We start from the raw sequence: 23157 nt of genomic DNA, 5'->3' as shown, positions 1-23157 counted from the left end.
AAGAGTGGTTATTCTCTTATCTGCATTTGGTATATTCCAAGCTTTTTATACAAAGCAAGTATTGTTCTTTATTTTTAGCAAGCTTTTGTGGCGTATAATTGACATATTTAAAGTCTACAGTTTGGGAAGTTCTGAAAGAGCGGTACACCTCAGAAACCACCACCACAGCTACACAGTGAATACTTCCATCACTCCCAAAAGGTTTCTCATGCTTCTTTGTGTTCCTTCCCTCTCACACCTCGCTGTCCTCATCCCTAGGCAACCATTGATCGGCTTTCTACACTGTAGATTGGTTTCCATTTCCTAGAACTGTGTATAAAAGCATGCATATGGTATTTATTCTTTTAGTAAACTTTTTGCACACAGCATTTTTTTTTCTTTTTGGAGAGGTGTTTGCTATAGGGCGTGTGTGCTCGCCAGCAAGACAGAGAGACAGAGAGATAGAAAGTGAGAAATCACCCCCCAGGGGGGATGGCCACGCCGCAATCCCTTCTCCTCCATTCTCCTCTCGGGATCTTGGGCATGCACACACACACACGCCTGGCGTGAGTTTAAGCCGCCGGGTCTGGGACTCGAACCACAGTCGACTACATGGGAGTCCAGTAACATAGCCATTTTGCTAACTGCTAGTCCTTGCACACAGCATATTGATCCTGAGACTCATACCTTGATAGTGTTCATCCCTGCTATGTTTCCTTTTATTGCTGTATATCCCTCTGCTAAGTACAGTTGACCCTTGAACAACATGGGGTTAGGGGCCAACCTCTGTATATAATCAAATATAAGCAAAAATCTCCTTATAACTTTGGTCTCTCCAAAAGCATTACTGACAGCACATATTTTGTATATTACATGTATACTGTGTTCTTAGAGTAACATAAGCTAGAGAAAAGGAAATGTTAAGAAAATCGTAAGGAAGAGAACATAACCTACAATACTGTTTTTGTTTTCAATTAATTGGGGGGGGGGGGAAACCGCGTTAGTGGGCGCATGTGGTCCAAACCCATGGTCAAGGGTCAGCTCTACTGCAGTTGGTTTTGCCTGGCGATGGACATATATCTGTTGCTACATTTTGGCTATTACAAATAAATCTGCTGTGAACATGGAGCTTAAGGCTTTACATGGGTGTGTGCTTCCATTGCCTGTGGACCTGGGGGGTGATTTCTCGCTTTCTGTCTCTCTCCGTCTCTCTCTGGCGAGCGCACGCGCCCTATGGCAAAAATCTCTCAAATACATAAATAAATAAATAAATAAATAAATAAATAAATAAATAAATAAATAAATAAATAAAATCTCTATTTAAAAATACTTAAGAGGCAACCAGTGTTGACCTTTTTTTCACATGCATGTAAACATGTATAAAAAACCATTTTGTAATTCCTCATGCGTTTCCACAGGTGGGAGCACACCGTACGTATCATGCACACTTTTCCTTACATGGAAGGCCTTTAGAAAAAACACTTCTATTATAGTTATTGATGTACTTGGAGCATTGCTCTATAAATATGTGTGTGTGTCTGCATGGCATTTTACTGCCCAGCTGATCCATTGATTCTACAGATCTAGTAAAAAGATTACTTTTTTTAAGAAAAGAATTATTTTATGTATTATTATTTTTTAATTTGCTATACAACATGCATGAGAGAGAGAAAGAGAGAGAGAAAGCAAGCCACCAGGTCTAGGACTTGAACTACAGTTGGCCATGGAGGAGTTCAGCCTCTTAACCACCATACCCCTGCTGGCCCCAAAGCATTACTTTTTAACCTCTTCCTATTCATTGGTGTACATCTTTCTGTTTGGGAATAAATACAAGAAAAAAATCTTATTCTACAGCTAAAATTAAATTCATCAGAAATGTATAGTAGGTAAAAAAAATAAAAATAGAGGCATTCTTTTTGAATACATTTGTATGTGATTTCTGTCTACGCGTGCATCTTAAAAGGGTTTAGGCTCTTTCACAGCTGCCGCATCTATTTCTGTTCCCGCAAAATTTTAAATAGTTTAAAAACTATTTTGAGTCTGTTTCAGCTTAATGTTTTTAGCGTTTTTTGTCGTCAGTTCTGTAGGGTTGAACTTCCTTGAGTACTGGGTATGATTGTTACCCTAAGTCTCATCTCACTGTAGGATTGGAACACGTTGCCCACTACATTCTTGTAAGCCCCGTTGGACTTCTCTCTCTGGGCTGTTTTCCTTTGAGAGTTGAGCTCGAGGGGAGACAGCCAGAGAGAAACCCATAAACCCAAGTTTTCCTTTTGCTACGCTCAGTCTTATTTACTGATTTTTCTCTATACCACTCTTCTGCTCCTCTCCTGTCTCTGCACCTCATTTTTGGATGGGTCTGGAACAAAAGTTTCATTAGGAGGCAGAAAGACATTGACAGGTATACCTTATATAGACATAAAAGCAACTTTCACATTGGGGGCCAGCAGGTGGCGTGGTGGTTAGGGGCACTGGACTCCCACAAGGCTGACCACGGTTCAAGTCCTGGACCTGGCAGATTGCTTTCTCTTTCTCTCTTTCTTACTTTCACTCTGTCAAATTTAAATAAATATATACAGATAAATAAAATAATTCTAAAACAAAAAAAGCAACTTTCACATACGTAATCTGTACAGGAAGCCCTGTGAAGTAGGTAGAGACGACACATACAAAGTTTACTATGTACCTGTTTGTATTCCCCTTCCCCCTTTTATGAATAATTACATGAGGAAGAAAGGTGAAAGCTGCCCAGAGGTTGAGCCAGACAGGCATGGAGCACCATACCTGCTGCTTCTCGGTACACGGTGTCATCCTCTTTCTCTGTGCCTTTGGATTGGGGATATCAATGTGGTTTGGGGGCCTGGTTTTGTTTTTGTTTTTGTATTTTATGTATTCTTTGTATTAAGGAATTTCTATATCACATATAATTTATTAAAATACTTTTTTAAGACAGATTTTTGCTATAGGGTGTGCGCACTCACCAGAGAGAGAGAGACACAGAAACAGAAAGCAAGAAATCACCCCCCCGGGGGGGATGGCCACACCACAGTCCCTTCTCCTCCAGTCTCCTCTGGGGATTTTGGGTACTCAAGTGCATGCACTCAAGGTGAGGTAAGTCGCTGGGTCTGGCACTGAACCCTTAGTCGACTACGTGGGAGTCCAGTGATGGAACCATTATGCCATCTGTTGGTTCCTCTAATTGATTTTTAAAGTTATATTATTATTTTACCTTCAGGCCAAAAAACATGGTTTCTTAATAACACTAGATATTTCAGTTTTATTAACTGTGTACTGCAAGAGTCATTAAACTAAATATTATAAAGGGACCACATAGTATTTCTGCCATAGGATGTGGGCCTTTGCCAGAGAGACAGAGATGGAAAGTGAGAAATCACCTCCCAGGGGGATGGCCATGCTGTAATCCCTTCTCCTCCATTTTCCTCTTGGAATTTTAGGCACATATATATACATGCCCAGTGTGATTTTCCAGCTGCCAGATCTGGGACTTTAATCCTGTCATTGGCCATGTGGGAGGCCGGTGACTTTACTACCATACCACTTGCTGGCCCCGAGGGCACAGAGTACCTTGAACTTGGTGGGCCATGCAGGCTTTGTCACAGCTACTAAAATATGTTACCGTAATATGGAACCTGCCATAGACAGTATAGAAATCAGTGACCAGGGCTGTGTTCCAGTAAAACTTATGTACATGGATATTTGAGTTTTATGTACTTTTCACATATTACAAAAGCTTTTTCAACCATTTAAAAATGTCAAAGCCAGGACCAGCACGTGGTACAGTGTTTAAGGTGCCGGACTCCCACGTAGCCAACTGCAGTTTGAGTCCTGGACCTGTCAGCTTGAAACTCACCCTGGACGTGCATATGTGTGTGCACAGAATCCTGAGGAGAATGGAGGAGAAGGGACTGTGGCGTGGCCATTCCCCCTGGGGGGCTATTTTTAACCTCCTGTCTCTGGTGAGTGCACGTGCCTTGTAGCAGCTATCTCTAAAATAAATAAATAAAAAGTAAAAGCCACTTTTAACTTATGACCCATACAGAACAGTTAGTTTCCTGACCCCTTGTCCTGTCCTATCGCTGTATTTACTAGTGGGGCTAGTTAATTTTTTTTTTTTTTTGGGAGGGTTAGTCTGTTTGGTATTTCTCAAGTAAAAATTTACTATTTTTCCCCATTGCTATGAGCAAGAATGCTTCAGAGAAGGTGATCAGTGTTCTGCTTTTTCAGGTTTGTAAAGCATTCCTCTTTAATGAGTAGCAACTAGAATATTACTGGGTCATCTGAAGAGATGCATTTTTGCATAGAAAAATATATCATGATTTTTCTGAGGACCCAGGAGTTATCGAGGTTGAAATCTCCACTAAGATTTAACAAGGTGATAGAGACTGTTAGATCTCTTCTAGTTTGAGAAATAACTATTTTCATGAGAAGATAAAATGTTTCTACATTTTGAGATTTTCACTTGTCCGTGCTGGTGTCTACTGCTAAAAATATTTCCGAGCTCCAGATTTCAGCTTGCGTCGTTGGCTGTACGTGAGCTTATCAATCTTCACCATTTCCTGTGTTTTCTTTTTTCATTTCCTTATCCTGCGTAGAGTTGTTGAGGCTCCCCTTACTAAATTACGACTTCATATGCTTTGTAGAGGGCAGCGTGACACGGTGACCTGTTTTTCATCCGTTATTTAATTTTATATTCAGTGTAAAAATGGTGATTCGGTTGTAGTTCGATTTGGCAGCGAGTGTGTTCTGTAATCCTAGCACACCGGCCAGTCACACGGTGCTGTCACAGCCAGGAGGTACACCAGCTACTCGAGGCCTTTAGCGCTTTGCAGCTGTTTTTTTCTGAACCAGCATAAACGGCATTTTATTGTGGCTGGAACAGAGACCCAACAAAGTGCAATAGGAAATAGCTACAGCTGCAAACAACTTCCAAGGGTTTCCGGTAACACTTGATCGCTGCAAAGGAAGGAAATGAAGGGCCAAGTGCAGTACAATGGCAGGAATTCATTTAAGGAAAAAAAAGGAGTTTACCTATTTGTAGTCTTTTTTTTTTTTTTTTTTTTTTTTTTTTTTTTTTTTTTTTTTTTTTTTTTTTTTTTTTTTTTTTTTTTTTTTTTTTTTTTTTTTTTTTTTTTTTTTTTTTTTTTTTTTTTTTTTTTTTTTTTTTTAACCAAGGTATGCAGATACCATAAGGAGGCATCTATAGATTTTTCTCACCTGCTCCCCGGGTTCGGGTTCGGTTTGGCCGGGAAGGGCATCATGGCTCACATCTGAAGGAAGTCCAGTGTCATCAGGGTGTCTGCACACAGAGATAACACGCTTTCCCCCCAGAAGTCGGTTACCTCAGATCCTGAGGATACAGTCTATCAAGAGGTAGTCTGCTTTGTCGCTAAAATTCTATTTAAGATCCTGCATTATGTGAGCTCAGTCCTTTTATGTCAGCGGGATGGGTTGGCCACCTTCCTCCGTTCTCGCCCTGTCCTGCGTTTATAGGAATGCTGAAGGCCATTCATTCCCTGTACCTTGAGTTTGGTTTTTGATCTTACGTTTAATACCATCCATTTCCAGTGAGAAACAGCGGGTAAGGCACAGCTAAAACTAGAAGAGAAGTCTGGAGATTGGAGGGTAAAGCTCACGCTCAGCTACCCTCTGGGTGACTTCAGACTCGTCATTTGATTACGTTTATTAGTGTTTTCTGTGGAGCTCAGAAAGTTTGAACTAAATGAGTTCTGAGCTGCTTTCCAGTCTTGACAGCCTATGAATAGAATTCCATTTTTGGCTCCCAGCCTAATCCTGCCGGCACCAGCACTGCAGTGACAAACAATAGCTGCTCAGATGGCCGCAGCTGCCAGAAGAGCTCCCGATGGGCTGCAGTTGAGTGTGGCCTCAGAACAGCCCCGAAATAAAGACCGCGCGGGGCTGCAGCGGCTGGAGCTCTGCGGGCTGGGTGCCGAGTGATAACTGCAGGAAAAGCTGGACAGTGCTCGTGACCTCGAAGGCAGTCTGTGATTTTAGGATGGGGAGTCGAAGAGAAGCACCCCCCTGCCTCCTTGCCATTCTTTACAGACGGGCCCTGCCTTTGCATTTCTGGTTCTTGTCTGAGTTTTGTGGGGATCCAATCCTGGCCCCAGTCCTTATGGACCAGGTCCACCTCTTATTTATTTTCCATGCTCTTCCTAGTCACAAGCATAATACTGGGTGTGTGGTTGCTGCTCGCTACCCACGTTCCAGTTGATTGATAAAAAGATTTTTAAAATGAGCCATCTTTGAATGCTTTTCACTTTTACTTGTTAAAAGAGGAGTCTTAAGAGTTGAATAGATAGGCCGGATGGTGGCATAGCGTAACCCCGCACTCTTCAGTGCTGGGCTCCTGTAGGTTGGCCCCGGGTCCCTCGTGGGTGTGCCCATGGTCTGGACCCACTCAGGGCAGATTGCTTGTGAAGACTCTGTTGAGGGTTCCTGCATCGTCTCCTCATCCCTTCTGAAAAAGTTAAGAAACTTTTAGAAAATGTGTGAACAGATGAAGGCCTTTTCCTCGGCTGTTTCTGCTCCTCGTCTGTCTACCAGTGTGCCCTCTATTACCCGTTAGTGGGGCCTCAGGACTGCAGCTGGGTCTTTGTCCGCTGCAGTGAAACAGCCTGTTCTCGGGCCACGTTGATTTCCTGAGAGCTGGTTGGGTGCACATCTGTGGAGCAGAGGTTTTTTTAGAGTGTTCAGAGGTGACAGTCACGTGCTGTGTGGAGTCCTGCTGTCGGTCACCTGCCGCTGCATCTCATGGGGCTTTGCTTGCTTTAACTCTTCATTTTAACATTAAAATAATTACCAGTCCTATTTGTTTTCTGTACCTTTGTCTCTTCTCTGTAGTTGTCTGGTAGCTGAAATAACACTGAGGGTTCTATTTCAATACTTTACCATGGAATTAAAAAAAATTTTTTTTTCAGGTGCTCAGGGTTTGAAAGTATATACCATAAAGTTCAAAAACACTCATTTAAACCCTCACTTTTCAAATAGTCTACGTTTATTGTATATAACTTGTTCATTTTTCTGTAGAGTAGACTTTTTACTATCACCTCTCCCACCCCCTTGACTTCTGTGTAAGAGAAACAAGAAGGAATGACTAAAATAGAAAGGATTGTTTTGGAAAATAAATGATAAACACAGGTAAATTTTTCGGACTGGAAAATAAATGATGAACACAGGTAAATTTTTCAGACTAAAGAAGACATTTTATTAGGTAAATTATTTTTGAAAACAATTTTTTATGGATGAATTTCTTTGGAGCCTGAGGCCCATGTTACCTCTTAAATGAACTCTTAATAGAACACAGAGAAATTGTTTTCAGTTTAGAAGAAAAGGGTCTTTTCTATTTTGCTCCTTAGTTGAAACAACTTTGTAATTAGGATTGTATTTTATAGGCATTAGCTAGTATTTATGATTATTGTTAATAAGGTTACTGAAATAATATGTAGGCGATTTGTATTTCCTCTATTATGGAGAAGGAAATAGTATGAGAAATAATATATTCAAAGATAGAACTTATATGGATGTTATGATATATTTTATGTATTAATAACCTTTTTAAAAAAACAGATAAGATTTTACATGTTGTGGTTCTCAGCCACAAATGTTCGGGAGGTCCTGTCTCAGAGCTGGAGCCACCTGTTTTCCCTTCCTTTTAAGGAAAAACATATGCTTAACTCGAATTATTTGGCTTTTTTTTTTTTTCCTCCTAAAATCATCTTTGGGCTCAAGGCATTTTTTTGTTTAATCCTCTGCTTTTTAGTTGTCTTACATATATAGTAATAACCTATAACGCCAGAGAACATTTCCAGTGAAGACAGTAATACAGAAAGTAACAAGAGTGCTTATCTCCAGATTATGAAATTATTTGCTGATTCACCGAATTCTTTCTTTTTCTTAGATGTCTGAGTATAAAGATATGTTAGCATAAACCAAAGGTATCAAATACTGTACATTGGTAGTGCAGTTTTGGGTGTGATACCTCGATGTAACTGTGAATTAAAAGTAGATTCGTTTTTTTGGTTTTTTGGGGGTTTTTTTGTTTTTTTTTTTTTGAGAGGTTTTTGCTGTAGGGCGTGTGCGCTCGCCGGACAGACAGAGAGAGACAGAGAGACAGAAAGCGAGAAAGCACCCCCCGGGGGGGATGGCCACACCGCAATCCCTTCTTCTCCATTCTCCTCTCGGGATCTTGGGCGCACACGCGCCTGGCGTGAGTTTAAGCCACCAGGTCCGGGACTTGAACCGCAGTCAACTACATGGGAGTCCAGCGATATAGCCATTACGCTGACTGCTGGTCCCAAAAAAGTAGATTCGTTTCTTAAGGCCGTCATAACAAATGACCTCAGAGGGGGTGCCTCGAAACAACAGAAATTTATTTTCTCACGGTTCAGGGAGCCAGAAGTCTCAAGTTTAGGTGTCAGTGGGGCCACGCTCCCTCTAAAATCTTTCTTTTTTGGGGGAGTGGGGGGGAGTTTTTTTTTTGTTTTTGCTATAAGGCACATGCGCTTACCAGACAGAGAGAGAGAGACAGAGAGATAGAACACAAGAAATCACCCCCGGGGGGATGGCCATGCCGCCATCCCTTCTCCTCCATTCTCCTCTTAGGATCTTGGGCATGCACTCACACGTCCCTGGAGTGAGTTTAAGCCACCAGGTCTGGGACTTGAACTGTGGTCGGCTACATGGGAGTTTAGCGACACAGCCATTACGCTAACTGCTGGTCCCCTCTGAAATCTTTAGGAGCGATTCTTTCTTTGCCCTTTTCTAGTCTCCAAGTGCTCCTTGGATGTAACAGCGGCTCTCCAGTTTCCTTGGTCTCCACATGATCTTCTCTGTGTCTGTGTGACTCACATCTCCCCTTTGTCTTTCTCTTAAAACAACATGTGGCGAGACCAGCAGGTGGCGTGGTGGGTAAGGTGCTGACATTCCCACATGGCTGACCACAGTTCAAGTCCTGGCACTGGTAGCTTACTTTCTCACATTCTCTCTCTCTGTTTCTCTCTCTGGTCAAAATAAACAAATGAATGAATAAATAAATAAAATTAAATAATTATTTTAAAAAAGAACAAAAAAAAATAAACATGAGGCATTGAATTTAGTGCCCACTGTAAATCCAAGGTGATGTCATCCTGAAGTCCTTGTCCCATTTCCAGGGCTCCTTTTTCCAAATGTGCTCACCTTGACAGGTGTTAGGTAGGACGGGGTCCCTATTCAAACTACCCAAAAAAGTACTTCCAAAAAGATGGAAAATGCTGTTAAATGGAAATTTAAATGACCATTTAGGTTCTTTTATGTTGGAAAGAGTATGTTTTCTTAACTTACATTCTAACAGGATTTAATGATTTGGTCAGTAGTCATAGATTTGGCAAGAAGATTCTGGGAGAAGTTTCAGGCTTTATTAAGAATTTAAGAGCAATTGGGATCTTCAGACAGGCTCTCCTATCCAATTCTTTGAAGTGTTCTGCAGTGGTAATTATGGCTTATAAGTACTGTTTATCACTCACATAACCGTCGTCCTGTACTCTGCACCTCAAATGGTATTTTGAAGAAATGGATAATATTCTTAGTTGCAGAATACAGCCCATAGTAATTATTGCAGTGACTCAAAGCAAAACTATTAAAATGAAAGGGAGTCAATTTTTTTCAGCTTCTGTAAGTTCTCAGAAGCAAGGTTAGCATGGGATGCTTCTCCAGACCACCTGGAAGCCTGTGTGAGATTGTCCAGCTGGGTCCTCCCGGATGGAGATTGCAGTGAGGGGGGTGGGGGGCCAGGTGCAGGTGTTCGTACTTCACGATACTGATACACACCGTTAGAACCATAGAGAGATTTCTGAATCTGTGTATTGGTAAGGGCTCAACTCTGGTTCCACTTAGGAATTAATTTAATCCAATTTCCAGATCACGGTAGTAACAACACTGAGGAACTATCCTGTCTACACCGAAGACACCTAAGTTTCAAAGTAAACATTTCCTTTTATACCAGATAGGCCATGATTATATCCCTTAACCTTAGCATAGAATAAAATTTATGAAAGTGCTTCAGAGAACTCCGTGGGGAAAATAACACAGCTAAAGTGTATGCCTACAGTTAAGGGTTCATAAAAACAGTGTGCAATTAATAAAACCCTGAAAGAGTTAAAGAGTCCTGAGGACACTTGCAAATTGAGCTGAGCCTGTTAAGAGAACACTCCAGTCCTAGAATGATGTGAGAAATCCGTATGTATCTCCTGAATCATTTTGTTAAATAATCATTGTACACGTTAAACATATAATTATGATATACGCACTTAAAGTTATTTAAGTGAGTTTAAGTGGCTAGGCTCTGCAATCGGACTGACTTAGGGTCCGCTCTCTGCTTCACTCTGTGCCAGCTTCACCTCTGTACGCCTTAGATACCTTTCAGCCAAGGGGTTATCCCTTATAGGTTGCTGTGATTTTTCAGTGAGAGTGACATATAAAATGCTTAGCCCAGATCTTGGGAAGCCCATGGCCATGGTGTAGTCCCTTCCCTTCCATTTTCCTCTTGGGATTTTGGGCACACGTACATGTCCAGTGTGAGGTTAAAGCCACCAGGTCTGGGAGTCAAATCACAGTCAGCCATGTGGGAGTCCAGTGTGTTATCCACGACACCACCTGCTGGCTAGTTTTGTTTTTTTTTTTCCTATCACCAGCGACAGGAAGTAGAGACTGTTAACGGGGAAGGGATAGAAGGAAGGGAGTATCGCAGAGCACAATCACCTTGGCATAATCACCATCTTGAAAACCTTTGCTTTTATTTTTTGCTCTTTAGGCTTAATATATAGTTGCTTACAATTTTTTTTTCATGACAAGTCCATTTGCCATTGAATTTTTGCTTCAAGTTTTAATCACAGGAAAAGATTCTGAATATTGTAAATGTTAAAATTTTGGTTTTGACATGTGTCAAATTAGAGACACTCTACCTGCGGGACCAGCAGATAGTGTAGTCATTGTGTTGCTAGACTCCCACGTAGTCGACTGTGGTTCGAGTCTTGGACCCTGTGTCTTAAAACTCATGCCAGGTGTGTGTGTGTGCATGTATGTGTCCCTAAGTCCCAAGAGCAAAATGGAGAAGAGATTCTGGTGTGGCCATCGCCCCGGGTGGGGGGTTGTGATTTCTTGCTTTCTGTCCCAAGTCCCAAGAGCAAAATGGAGAAGAAATTCTGGTGTGGCCATCACCCCAGGTGGGGGCGTTGTGATTTCTTGCTTTCTGTCTCTGGCAAGTGTTCACGCCTATAGCAAAAATCTCTCTCTAAAAAAATAAAATAATAAATAAATGAAATTAGAGATACTCTAAAAGGAGTGGAGATGATTAGTGATAATTTAAATGTGCATTATTTTAATTAAATTGGAAATTGAACGCCTTGGGTACACTAGCCACCTTTCAGGTGCTCCACGGCCATGAGCATCTGGAAGCTACCATGTCGGGCACTGCAGGTTACGGAACGTTTCGATCATCACAGAACTTTCTGCTGGGCAGTGCTTTTCTAGAACACGCTCCCCTAGTTCATGCATGAATGGAAAATAAACAAAAGGGTAGAAAAGCCAAAGTGGTTCTAGGGGGTAGAGGAAAACAGAGTAATGAAATGGGCTTCATTGAGTAATGAAATGAGTTACCTAATTCAGTGCGAATTCCGTGAGCAGACTTTTCATTATTTTATTTTTAATCATACTCATACTCCATTTATTCTGTGGTAGAATAATTGGAAAAACGGTTCAAAGTAAATTTCCTACCTGGCAAAGTGAATAGAGCCCCTCACCCCTACCCTCCACCCCCGACCCCAAACCAGGAATTTATCTTTTATAGTTTTGGGTCTTAGATAACGCCTACCGTGGATCCCAAGTACTCGCTCTCATTGCAGTCAGGCCTTCATCCTGTTCAAAAATCCTATTTTCTCCTTTAGCTACCATCTATTTTTATCCACACTGCTTCTGTTCAAACTCGGTGTTGTTTTTTTTTTTTGTTTGTTTCTGTTGTTTTTTTATCCCCCCTCACAGACCCAAAGCCTTCACTTCTTCCTGGTTTCTGTCACATCACTTTTAATATGAACTTACATTGTGATGGTCTAGGTTCATAGAAGTCCCAGTTACCACTTTGCTAAGTGACCTTGAGTAGGTGACTTAATCTCTCTGAGTCTATAAAAAGGGGTGTGCTTTTGTGTGTACACGTGTATTTTTTATTGAGATAAAGGCCATAGCAACATACCTTGACATATAGGAACCCTCATAACCTTAATAGGAAGGCATCTGATGCATTAGCCTTTGCTTTGTAACAAATCACATCAAAATTGAGTGATTTTACAGTAATTCAGTGTCGGATTCTGCTGGTCAGTTCTGGTCTCACTTAGACATGGCTGATCTCATACAGTTGTGGCCAGTTGGTTGGCTAGCGTGTGACCTAAGTCACGTTGGGTGGACGGTTGGTCATCTGCCGTAGCAGTTGGAATGACCAGACATGTGTCTTGTCATTACACCAAGTCCATTCTTTCCAAGAATATCGAGTCTTCAGCCACAGTCCTGGCTCTCCTCACCCCATTTCCACCTGCACCCTGTTCTGTATCTGTCTTACTGCTTCTCAGATGGAGTTTTGCCAGCTCCTAGTCTTCATTCCTGTCTCCTGATAACAAGGCTGTGTCTGAATCATCTGCATTCTGAGTAGACAGTACAACTTGGTCAAACTTGGGACCAGCAGATGTGCGTAATGGTTACATTGCTGGACTCCCACATGGCTGACCGTAGTTCAAGTCCCGGACCCAGTAGCTTCAAACTTATGCCGGAAATGTTTGTGCCCAAAATCCTGAGAGGAGAATGGAGGAGAAGGGATTGCGGTGTGGCCATCCTCCCCAGGGGGTGGGGTGTGGGGTGGTGATTTCCTACTTTCTGTCTCTCTCTGGCAAGCACATGTGCCCTCTTGCAAAAATCTTTCTTAAAAAAAAAATAAGATGAACCTATGTGTACATAAAAATCCCTACCTGTTGGATTATCTCACACATCTTTACCCCTAGTCCTTTGGTATTCACTTTTATCTGCTAGCTACTTTGAAGTCCATTTTACATCTTGAATTTTGAGAAGTTTAGAGATTGTTTTTGGTATTGATTTATAAGAAATGTCAAAGTAAAATTTTATATCGAAGCTTATAGCTAATCTAACATTCTCTCTTGTCTTAAATGAATTCTTCTCTAAATGTCTACAGTGACATTGAAAAGCTATGACTAGCATTTTAATGCTATTAATTAAATACCATAAGATTTGGTTCCTTGGTTGTACATATTATTTTGGGGGTAGATTTGTAATTACTAAATTGGTAAGAAAATACTGTGGCTGTTATCTCAGCCCACCCACATCTATACTAGTCTTGGTATATAAAATGCAATGTTTTACATGACCAAGGAAGAAAAAATTTCTAGTTCCGAGCTCTTCATTTCTGATACAACAGTGCTTGCAGGAAAGGATGATAAGCACAAAGTTACCGAAGAAAGCAATTGCCTATGTATTTTTTTACTTTTGCCCATTCTATTTTACTTTCTAACTTTTTTTGGGGGGGGCTATTAAATGAATAATGATTAATTATTGCTTCTTTTCTTTTTTTTTTCTTAAACTTTATACAAGTCACAGTTCAGAGTTTAAGAAGAGTTGAAATACCATAATGCAGTAAATTATGCAGGTTAGTGTGATAGGGGTAAAAAAAAAAACCTCATCTGAGCCTCAGAGAACTAAATTCTAATCCTGACTTTGCTATTGACTTCCTGATGACCTTGGAAAAATTTAACTTCATGCTCACTCAGTCAGTTGTGCTTGATAATCTTTAAGGTTTCTCTCTAGTTCTGAAATCCTATACTGTTTGTCTTAAGTCCACATCTGTCTGAGACTTAGCAGGAAATCGCACAGGTGAGCACCAGTGTTTAAAATGAAAGAACTGGATATACTTATTAGGACATTTAATACCTGCAAGGTTAATAACACGCAGTGGGCACATGGAGAAGAAATACTTGGGATTCATGTGGAAGCTGCTGTTCGTCAAGGGGGCAAAGCGGGGAGGATTACCGGAGTACGATGTGCAAACGCGCAGAAGCCAGAATGAATGTAAACACGGCAAATTCCACAGCCAGCTTGCTGTGCCCGGAGTGTGTGGTATTCGGAAAGCATCCCAGGGCTGGTAAGCTCTCCGTGGGGTTGAGTGCTCTAGGTAAAGCATACCTCTAAAAATAAAAACAAACGTTCACAGCTTTCTTAATATTTTCCGGCTTCAGTAGGAAGTTATGTTTTCTTTTCAGAGATGTTTTGTATGAAAATGTACTTGGAAGCACTAATTCCTCCTCTTCGCCTGGAGGGATCTGTCCCTCCCCCCCCCCCCCCCCCGTGTGCCCGATCGGATGCACACGCACTGCCTCTCCCCTGGTGATACTCTCCGGGGAGAAGACTGGCACCTTGGATAGGGTTCCTTTGGTACAAGTGTTATGAGTCTGGAAAGCAGGTGGTTTTTTGGTTTGTTTTGTCAGATTGAAATATCTTATTACCTGTACTGCACACAAGAGTAAGCAAACTTGCAGGCTTTCTTATAAGTCCCTAATTTTTTAAAATACAATGGATTTATTTTGGAATTATTTGATGATCATTGTTATTAAATTTGCTATAGGACCGACATGCTCATCAGAGAGAGAGAAAGTGAAAAAGCAAGTCACCAGGTTCAGGATTCAAACCGTGGTTGGCCATGTGGGAGTCCAGTGCCTTAACCAGTGTAGCACCTGCTGGCCCGAGGGCTGTGATTTGTGAACTGCGTTTCATGTCTCAGTCAGTGCTGTTCAGTAGAATGTTTTGCACCACGGGAAAGTTCTGCCTCATTCTGGTGCAGTCACGAGACTTTGGTGGCCGCTGACCATTGGCAGTGTGGCTAGTGTGACAGAAGCTGAATTTTATATTTTATTTAGTTCTAATTAATATACATTTCAATAGTACCATGAGGCTAGTGGCTTTTTTTTTTTTTTGCTCAGGTCTGGATTTTCTTCTCTGTTGATTTAGATCCTTGTAACTATTATACTTAAAAAATACTTTGAATTAAGTAAAGATATACACCTTTTGTTTACACATTTAGAGAAACATTTTGAATGGCTTTTAATTGGCAGTTTTGTAAAATGAGAATTATAGGAGAAAAGAAATTTGAGTGGTAAGGTCTGTTCTTTAATGTGAATTATTTGAAGTGTTTCCTATGGTAAGAAAAATGCTGGGCGGGAGCGAGTTTAGTCCAGGCAGTTGTCTTGCCACAAAGGCTTTCCTTGGTCTTCACGTCTCATATTCAGATCGCTCAGCATATGCCTGTCCACCATCAGCAGAGTTCACCCAGCATGCACCTGTGCACCGTCAGCACAGATGTCACCCAGCATGCACCTGTCCTCCGTCAGCACAGACTGTCACCCAGCATGCACCTGTCCTCCGTCAGCACAGACTGTCACCCAGCATGCACCTGTCCTCCATCAGCACAGACTGTCACCCAGCATGTACCTGTCCAACTTCAGCACAGGCTCACCCAGCATGCACCTGTCTTCCGTCAGCACAGACTCACCCAGCATGCACCTGTCCACCGTCAGCAGACTCACCCAGCATGCACCTCTCCACCGTCAGCACAGACTGTCACCCAGCATGTATCTGTCCACCATTACCACAAATCGTCACCCAGCATGCACCTGTCCACTGTCAACACAAACTGTCACCTAACACGCACCTGTCCACCATTACCACAGATTGTCACCCAGCACACACCTGTTCACCATCAGCAGATTGTCAAGGGTATTTTAGTGGTCAGAGGAATTTTGTCTGTCTTTTTGATGACATACAGGGATATAGTTTATCTATTTTAACCAACTTCTAGGTTCTAATCTATGTTGCCAGTTTAGTAGACAGTTATTAAAACCAAGTTCTAGAAAGAGGTTGAAACTTATATGTATTCTAATTTGATAGGAAAATTGAAGAAATCAAGAATATGGAATTTCACTGAGAATCATTTCTTTTCTTCTATTAGAAATTAATGACTAAGCAATATTACTTGGAGAATCACATTACTTTCTGTAACAGTTTTGAGGGTAGATGATTCAAAGGTAATGAATTATAGTCAACATTATGTTTTCCAGTAGTCCTTTTTAATATAGTTATAGAAATTTCAGTCAGTTTTCATCTCTGGGCGAGTTAAAGGGGTATTAATGAGGTTGAAATCTTATATAACTCTGTCTTACCTTTTAAAAGTCTTTTCTGACAAAATATATAAGACTGCTACCTACTGGGCTAATGAGGCACTTAAAAAAATGTGTGTGTGTGTGTGTGTGTGTATAGTACTTACTAACAGAAAATGAAACCATTTTGAGTTATTTTTTTTCTCTTAATGCTTTTGTAATTTATCCAGTGTTTAAAAAAATCATTAAAGTGAGAAAATGTAAGCTGTGTTGTTATTTGTAAATAAAATAATTAACCATACCTGGGATCTAAAATGTCTTTAGTAATTATATTTTTGTCCCTTGAGGAGCAGCTGCACGTTTGCTCCGACTTTCATGAGAATGTGGTTGTAATTACACCGTTCTCTAATGAACTTCGTTTGCTGAGATAATAAAGCGTTGTCCTTTTACAGGTCTCATCACAACTACATCAAGGAAACTGGACCGCGAGCAGCAAGATGAACACATCCTAGAAGTAAGCATTTCTTTAGATGCAATGATTTAAAAAATAATTGTCGTTTAAATATCACAGGAACAAACTATGTTGTTCCCATTTGCCAGTATTCATAGCTCTTAGTCTTTTATTTTATTAGCTTCTAGTCATTAGTTGGAAAATGTTAGGAATATACTTGATGCGCCCCCTTAGCCCTCATTCTGTCCCTTGAGTACCTGACCACTATCACAAGTTCTGTTCTCATTTTTATTCTTTATACAGGCAAACGTTCAGCAATACAGTATTTTCTGTATTTATATTGTATTTATAGACAGTATTTGGGTTGTATTTTTATTTATAGAAGCAGTATTTTTCTATATATCATCTATATCTTTTTTTCCTAGGGTTAGATTTCTGAAATGTATTTTATTTATACGGGTATTTATAGATCTAATTCAGCCTTTTAACTCTACGTAGCATGTGTCCAGCTTTTTTCTCCTAAATAGTTGCATTACTTACACATTTTAAACTATGAATTATTTAGTACTTTCTTAAAAGAGATTTTTTGCTATAGAGTGCATGCGGTCAACAGAGAGACAGAAAGCGAGAAATCACACCCCCTACCCCCGGAAATGGCCATTCCACAATCCTTTCTCCTCTCAGGATTTTGGGCACGCACACACATTCACCCAATGTGAATTTTTAAGTTGCTGGTCCAGGACGTGAAGTTCAGCCGAATACGTAGGAGTCCAGCGTCATAACTGTGACACCATCTGCTGGTCCTTACATCTGAGTTTTTAATTCATAGGTTGGGTAGCGTCCTTGAATTCGTTTTCTTGTATGCTAGGCAGAGTTTTGAATTTTCACTTAGTGACTGTAGGGATCGATGAAGGAAAGAATATGTTTACTGAAGAAAATAAACAAATGGGCAAACTATTGACAGCGGCTGGTGACAAGCATTGACATCCCCCAGTCTCCTCATCCTGGTGTATAATTGTGTGCTTAGTTCTGTGCCTCCTCTGGAGCCTTCTTTTCTCAGTGAATATCAAAGTCTAGATTTATTGCTCTCTGACTCTCCAGCCAGCTCACATACGCTATAGCAAAAACATCTCTTTTAAAAAAGAGGTGATGTGTGTCATGTGCCGAGTGAACTGCTGAAGTGACTCCAGATGCCGATTGTCATTAGGAAGAAGGTACTCTGTGTCCTAGAAACATTTGTTGTTCTGTTACCTTTAAAAACCAGGTCACTGTGACAGACAATGGTAGTCCCCCCCGATCGACCATTGCAAGAGTCATTGTGAAGATCCTTGATGAGAATGACAACAAACCTCAGTTCCTGCAAAAGTTCTACAAGATCAGACTCCCAGAGCGAGAAAAACCAGAAAGAAACTCCAAACGAGAGCCCCTCTATCGTGTGGTAGCTACAGACAAAGACGAAGGTCCCAATGCCGAAATCTCCTACAGCATCGAAGAGGGCAACGAGCATGGCAAATTTTTCATTGAGCCCAAAACTGGAATGGTTTCATCCAAAAAGTTTTCTGGAGCTGGAGAATATGATATTCTTTCAGTGAGTTATAATTCGTTTTCAAATTTCTTATGTGCTTTGACCTGGTGTATCGTCCTTTATAATTTTATCTCTATTCAGGAAAAGGCTTCAGTGTTTGTGATCCAGGAATTAAGCCATGCTTGACAGTATTTGATGAGTATGGGTTTATTTTTTTTTTCCTTTTCAATTGTTATTTCAGATGCCTATTATTTATATGACTTAAGGTCATGGAGCGATTGCTCTTTTGATTAGGTAAAAATATCAAGTGCTCGAAATGGGCTCCATGTAACACTGAACACATTCATGGTTCAGTTATGGAATGTAAGTTCTGACCTGCTGTTTTGACACCCTGCGCCCGTATTTTATAGATTAAGGCAGTTGATAATGGCCGCCCTCAAAAGTCATCAACCACTAGACTTCACATTGAATGGATCTCCAAACCCAAACCCTCGCTGGAGCCAATTTCATTCGAAGAATCATTTTTTTCTTTCACCGTGATGGAAAGTGACCCCGTTGCTCACATGATTGGAGTGATATCTGTCGAGCCCCCGGGCACACCTCTTTGGTTCGACATCATTGGTAAGCAATCCTCTTAGTCTCCCTTGTGCCATTGTGCGTGTGTAGGCAACGCGGAGGAGACCCTGCATGTGATTTTTGGATTTTGTACACATCTCAGAACCTAAAATTGGGAGCAAGACCGATAGGTGGAGAATTTGTATAAGCTAATATTTTGATTGCCAATTTTTTCACAGTATGTATCATATATTAAACTTATTTAAGGTAGGCATTCTTTATCCACCAAGTCATTAATATAAAAGTGAGATTTGTTTTGTTTTTTTTAAAGCAGTGCATCAAGGAGTTACATAGAAACCTAAATATTTGGTTCCAAAGAATAGCTTCTTAGCTTTTTGTTTTTTTTCCTTCTATTTGTCAGAAGGTTGTGCACTCACCAGAGAGACAAAAGCACCTCCCCGTGGGACGTGGTCATGCCTTGATCTTGTCTCCTCCATTTCTCCCTCTTGTCAGAATTTTGGGAATGTACATACACACATGGGCCAGGCATGTCTCTCGAACTACTGGGGCCAGGATTCAAACTGCTTGGGAACCGGCTGCCCATGGGCCAGCTCAGCTTCTGAATTTTAATTGTTGATGCATAATGTACGGCATACTATTTTCAGTGAATGTGATCAACACATTTAAAGTAGCTATAATTATATACGATTGTCATGTGTCCATATTTTATAGGAATAAGCTTAACAAATTTTGGGTTGTACCACTTTTAACCGTAGCACATGTTAGACTCGGCTGTCTCGTGGGCTAAGGCCTCAGGGGAGGCCTGGATCCATCTCTCAGCCCACTGTACAGCTGTGACCTCACCTCCTTGGGAGGCTGACACAGCAAGGTCCTGTCTGAAACACCATATGCACATACACTCTCACACCACCAAAACTACTAAATCCTTCTATTTGTCAGAAGGTTGTGCACTCACCAGAGAGACAAAAGCACCTCCCCGTGGGACGTGGTCATGCCTTGATCTTGTCTCCTCCATTTCTCCCTCTTGTCAGAATTTTGGGAATGTACATACACACATGGGCCAGGCATGTCTCTCGAACTACTGGGGCCAGGATTCAAACTGCTTGGGAACCGGCTGCCCATGGGCCAGCTCAGCTTCTGAATTTTAATTGTTGATGCATAATGTACGGCATACTATTTTCAGTGAATGTGATCAACACATTTAAAGTAGCTATAATTATATACGATTGTCATGTGTCCATATTTTATAGGAATAAGCTTAACAAATTTTGGGTTGTACCACTTTTAACCGTAGCACATGTTAGACTCGGCTGTCTCGTGGGCTAAGGCCTCAGGGGAGGCCTGGATCCATCTCTCAGCCCACTGTACAGCTGTGACCTCACCTCCTTGGGAGGCTGACACAGCAAGGTCCTGTCTGAAACACCATATGCACATACACTCTCACACCACCAAAACTACTAAAGAAAAATGTTCTATCTATGTTTTTTTGTTTTGTTTTGTTTTATTTATCACATTTTCAGTAAGAAAGAGGGGTCATTTCATTCTCCAAAGAACTTATTTGCTTATACTAATTCTTTTTTTTTTTTTTTTTTGTCATTTAACTTAGTTTAGGCATAGAATCTAATACCCTATTAAACATACATTACAGAAGTTCACATTAGACTTGGGCATCTTAGATTTTTTTTTCATTCTTTTTCTTCAGAATATTTTATTTCCAAGGATACTCACAGTTAAAAATGGATTTGCGGTTCTGTACTTAGAACGACACTTGTGTTTCCCTGTTTTAACCCTTCAACCATGTTACCCCTGATGCTCTTTCAACATGGTGAGGGCGATGGGATGCTGGCTGCAGAGACCACGGGGTGCCTGAGTCTGGCTTTCCTTCCTGATCGTCCACGTTAGACTGTGGCCTGCTCTGCCTGCTTTTGGTCATTGTATGAAACTGTTGGTGTCATCAACACCTATGAAACCATGATAGCTTTGCATTAAGGGAGAAAAAAAGATTGTTTACATTGTTAACTGTAGTCACAATGCTTGGCTTTCTGTTAATTTTTATTACATTTCCAGATCAGCAGGCTGCCGTTGTGCAGGATCTGACGTCGCCGTGTAATCCTTACCGTGTTTGGAACAGCTTTGACTGACTGTCTTCTTCTGTGCTTGCTTTCCATGCTTTCCTGCTGCTTTTGGGCTGTGCAGGAGAAACACTTGCTAGAGAAGTTTTTTACATCTTTCAGATGACTTGTGACCTGAACTGTACAGCAGAAGGTATCTGCTGAGCTCACATAACTTGCCTGAGCTTATGAGATCTAAAATAAAAGCATTGATTTTTTTTTTAACGTTTTTATTTCCAGTGATGGTTTTTCATTGCTTTTTCTATCCATAATGTGCACGTGGTCACCTGTTTGAATTGTAAACATGTTGCATTTTCACTACATGTCTAGATCCATAATTTTAGGTTTGATAAGACATTGCATGTGTGTGTTTAGTTTTTTGTTTGTTGGTTAGATTTATTAGTAGGACATCATGAGATTAAGATGTTATGTTCATTCCATTTCATTTCATTGATTACTATCTCAAGGTCAATGGATTTGAAAAGATAGTTTTATCTAGAATGTAACTGAGAATTCATTTGGATGTTAGCATCACAACTTTGACTTCAGTATACTTTGCATTTGACAAAAATAGGAAAAAAATTTTTTGAAAATAGTATATAGTAGCCAAGACTAATCGAAGTTAACTGATACCATTTTTTTTTTCAGAATTGGCATTTATTTTTGATAATTATTTTACTAGAGCAGTATTCTCCAAGTATCAAAAAATATTTTTGGAATAGTCAAGTTTTTAAATACCCAATGATGTTTTATATAGCTACTGAGATAAAAATTAAAGAGTTTGCAACTCTTGGAAAACCAAAACATTGCAAAACTCACTGACATATTAGCAGGACTTTTCCTCGTCCACAGTTGTTGCTCTCTCGCTTCTCTCAGTACCTTTTTTTGACGACCAGTTTTGCTTTAGTAAGCATTGTTTTCCTAATCGGCCACCCTTTTGTTGTCTTTCAAAACCTTGCTCCTTGGAACTTCTTTTATCAGAAGTTACTTTTTTTTTTTTTTTTCCTTTCCTCACTGCCATCAAGTATTAGTCACAAAAGAAGTGACAGATTTTCACCTGGTGACCAGTTGTTACTTTGATTTATCTTCACTTAAACTAGGTGGCAACTATGACAGTCACTTTGATGTGGACAAGGGCACCGGAACTATCATTGTTGCCAAACCTCTTGATGCAGAGCAGAAATCTAATTATAACCTCACAGTCGAGGCCACAGACGGAACTACCACCATTCTTACTCAGGTATGTGAATTTCCGATGATGCGTTTATTCATCAGAGGAAGATCGAAGTACATTTGGATTTGAGGGTCCATAGACAATAGGTGCAGGTCATTGTGCCCCAAGAGGTCCTAAAGTCAGAAGTCAGTACGTTGATGTAGTTTACACACAGAAACCCAAGGGGTTTTTCTTAGGGAAAGGAAATTAGCTGCAAATCCTAATTTAAGTTGTTTATATCACTAAACACCTTTGCAAATTTTGACAGAAGACTTAAAAAAAAAACTCACATTGTTACCATAATACCACCAAAGTCTTCTAATTTTATACTCACTTTTGAACTATATTAATATAGTTTATCACTGTGGAGGAAGTCATTTTCATTAAAGCTGGTTAAAGTAATTAATCTTTTAAATCCCTTTATTTTTTCATTTTCCCTTGGCTACTTTTACTAGGGCTGTGTAAAAGGACTGATCAAATTATCTTAATAGTTTCTTTAACACCTTTATTTGTTTCTTTCTAATGATTAACAGGTGGCCAGATGACTGGGATTTCAAACCTAAATGTTAAAGCCCTATGAATTAAATATAAATTCTGTTTTTATTAATTCTCTTTGATTATCCGTGTGGGCTGTTGGAGCTGTCCAAAAACGAAGATTTCTGGTTGAATCATCATGAGGTTTCAGAAGGAGGCAGAAAGTCATTTTTTCATTTCCTTACTTTCTTTTAATGCATTTAATTTAGCTTATAATTTCTTATTTATATTTGATTGATGTACGTCTTTTTGTTACATTGTGGTTGTTTTAAAGCATCTGCTTTGTATGTGGTGGCCACGTCAAGGCTATTACTGTATACATTGTTTTCAACAAAGAACCTTACATTCTTTTGTCAAATTATTGCTTTAAAAGCTCAACAGTGGGAAACAAAACAGGCAAATAACCTGCCCTCTTTTTTTTTTATGTAAAGAGAGATTTTTGCTCTACGGCACGTGTGCTCACCAGAGAGACAGAAAGTGAGAAATCACCTGCCTGGGGGATAGCCACCCCACAATCCCTTCTCCTCCATTCTCCTCTCAGTCAGGAT

The 23157-nt window shown here is 40.4% G+C and overlaps 1 protein-coding gene across 2 annotated transcripts in view; it reads left to right on the top strand.

Moving 5' to 3' along the window:
- The window catches only part of FAT1 (FAT atypical cadherin 1), a 161485-nt gene that overhangs the window by 85601 nt on the left and 52727 nt on the right, over window positions 1-23157 (top strand). For both annotated transcript variants that reach the window (XM_006160470.2, XM_006160469.3), the window contains exons 4-7: window positions 16652-16713; window positions 17915-18238; window positions 18586-18796; window positions 21963-22102. In XM_006160470.2, the coding sequence (XP_006160532.1) occupies window positions 16652-16713; window positions 17915-18238; window positions 18586-18796; window positions 21963-22102 (737 nt within the window). The remainder of the gene's footprint in view (window positions 1-16651; window positions 16714-17914; window positions 18239-18585; window positions 18797-21962; window positions 22103-23157) is intronic.

The sequence above is a fragment of the Tupaia chinensis genome, unplaced genomic scaffold, assembly GCF_000334495.1.
Source record: "Tupaia chinensis unplaced genomic scaffold, TupChi_1.0 Scaffold000685_1, whole genome shotgun sequence".
In the NCBI taxonomy this organism is placed as follows: Eukaryota; Metazoa; Chordata; class Mammalia; order Scandentia; family Tupaiidae; genus Tupaia; species Tupaia belangeri.
The sequence above is the reverse complement of the archived record's forward strand: the minus strand, read 5'-3'. Positions and strand labels throughout refer to the sequence as shown.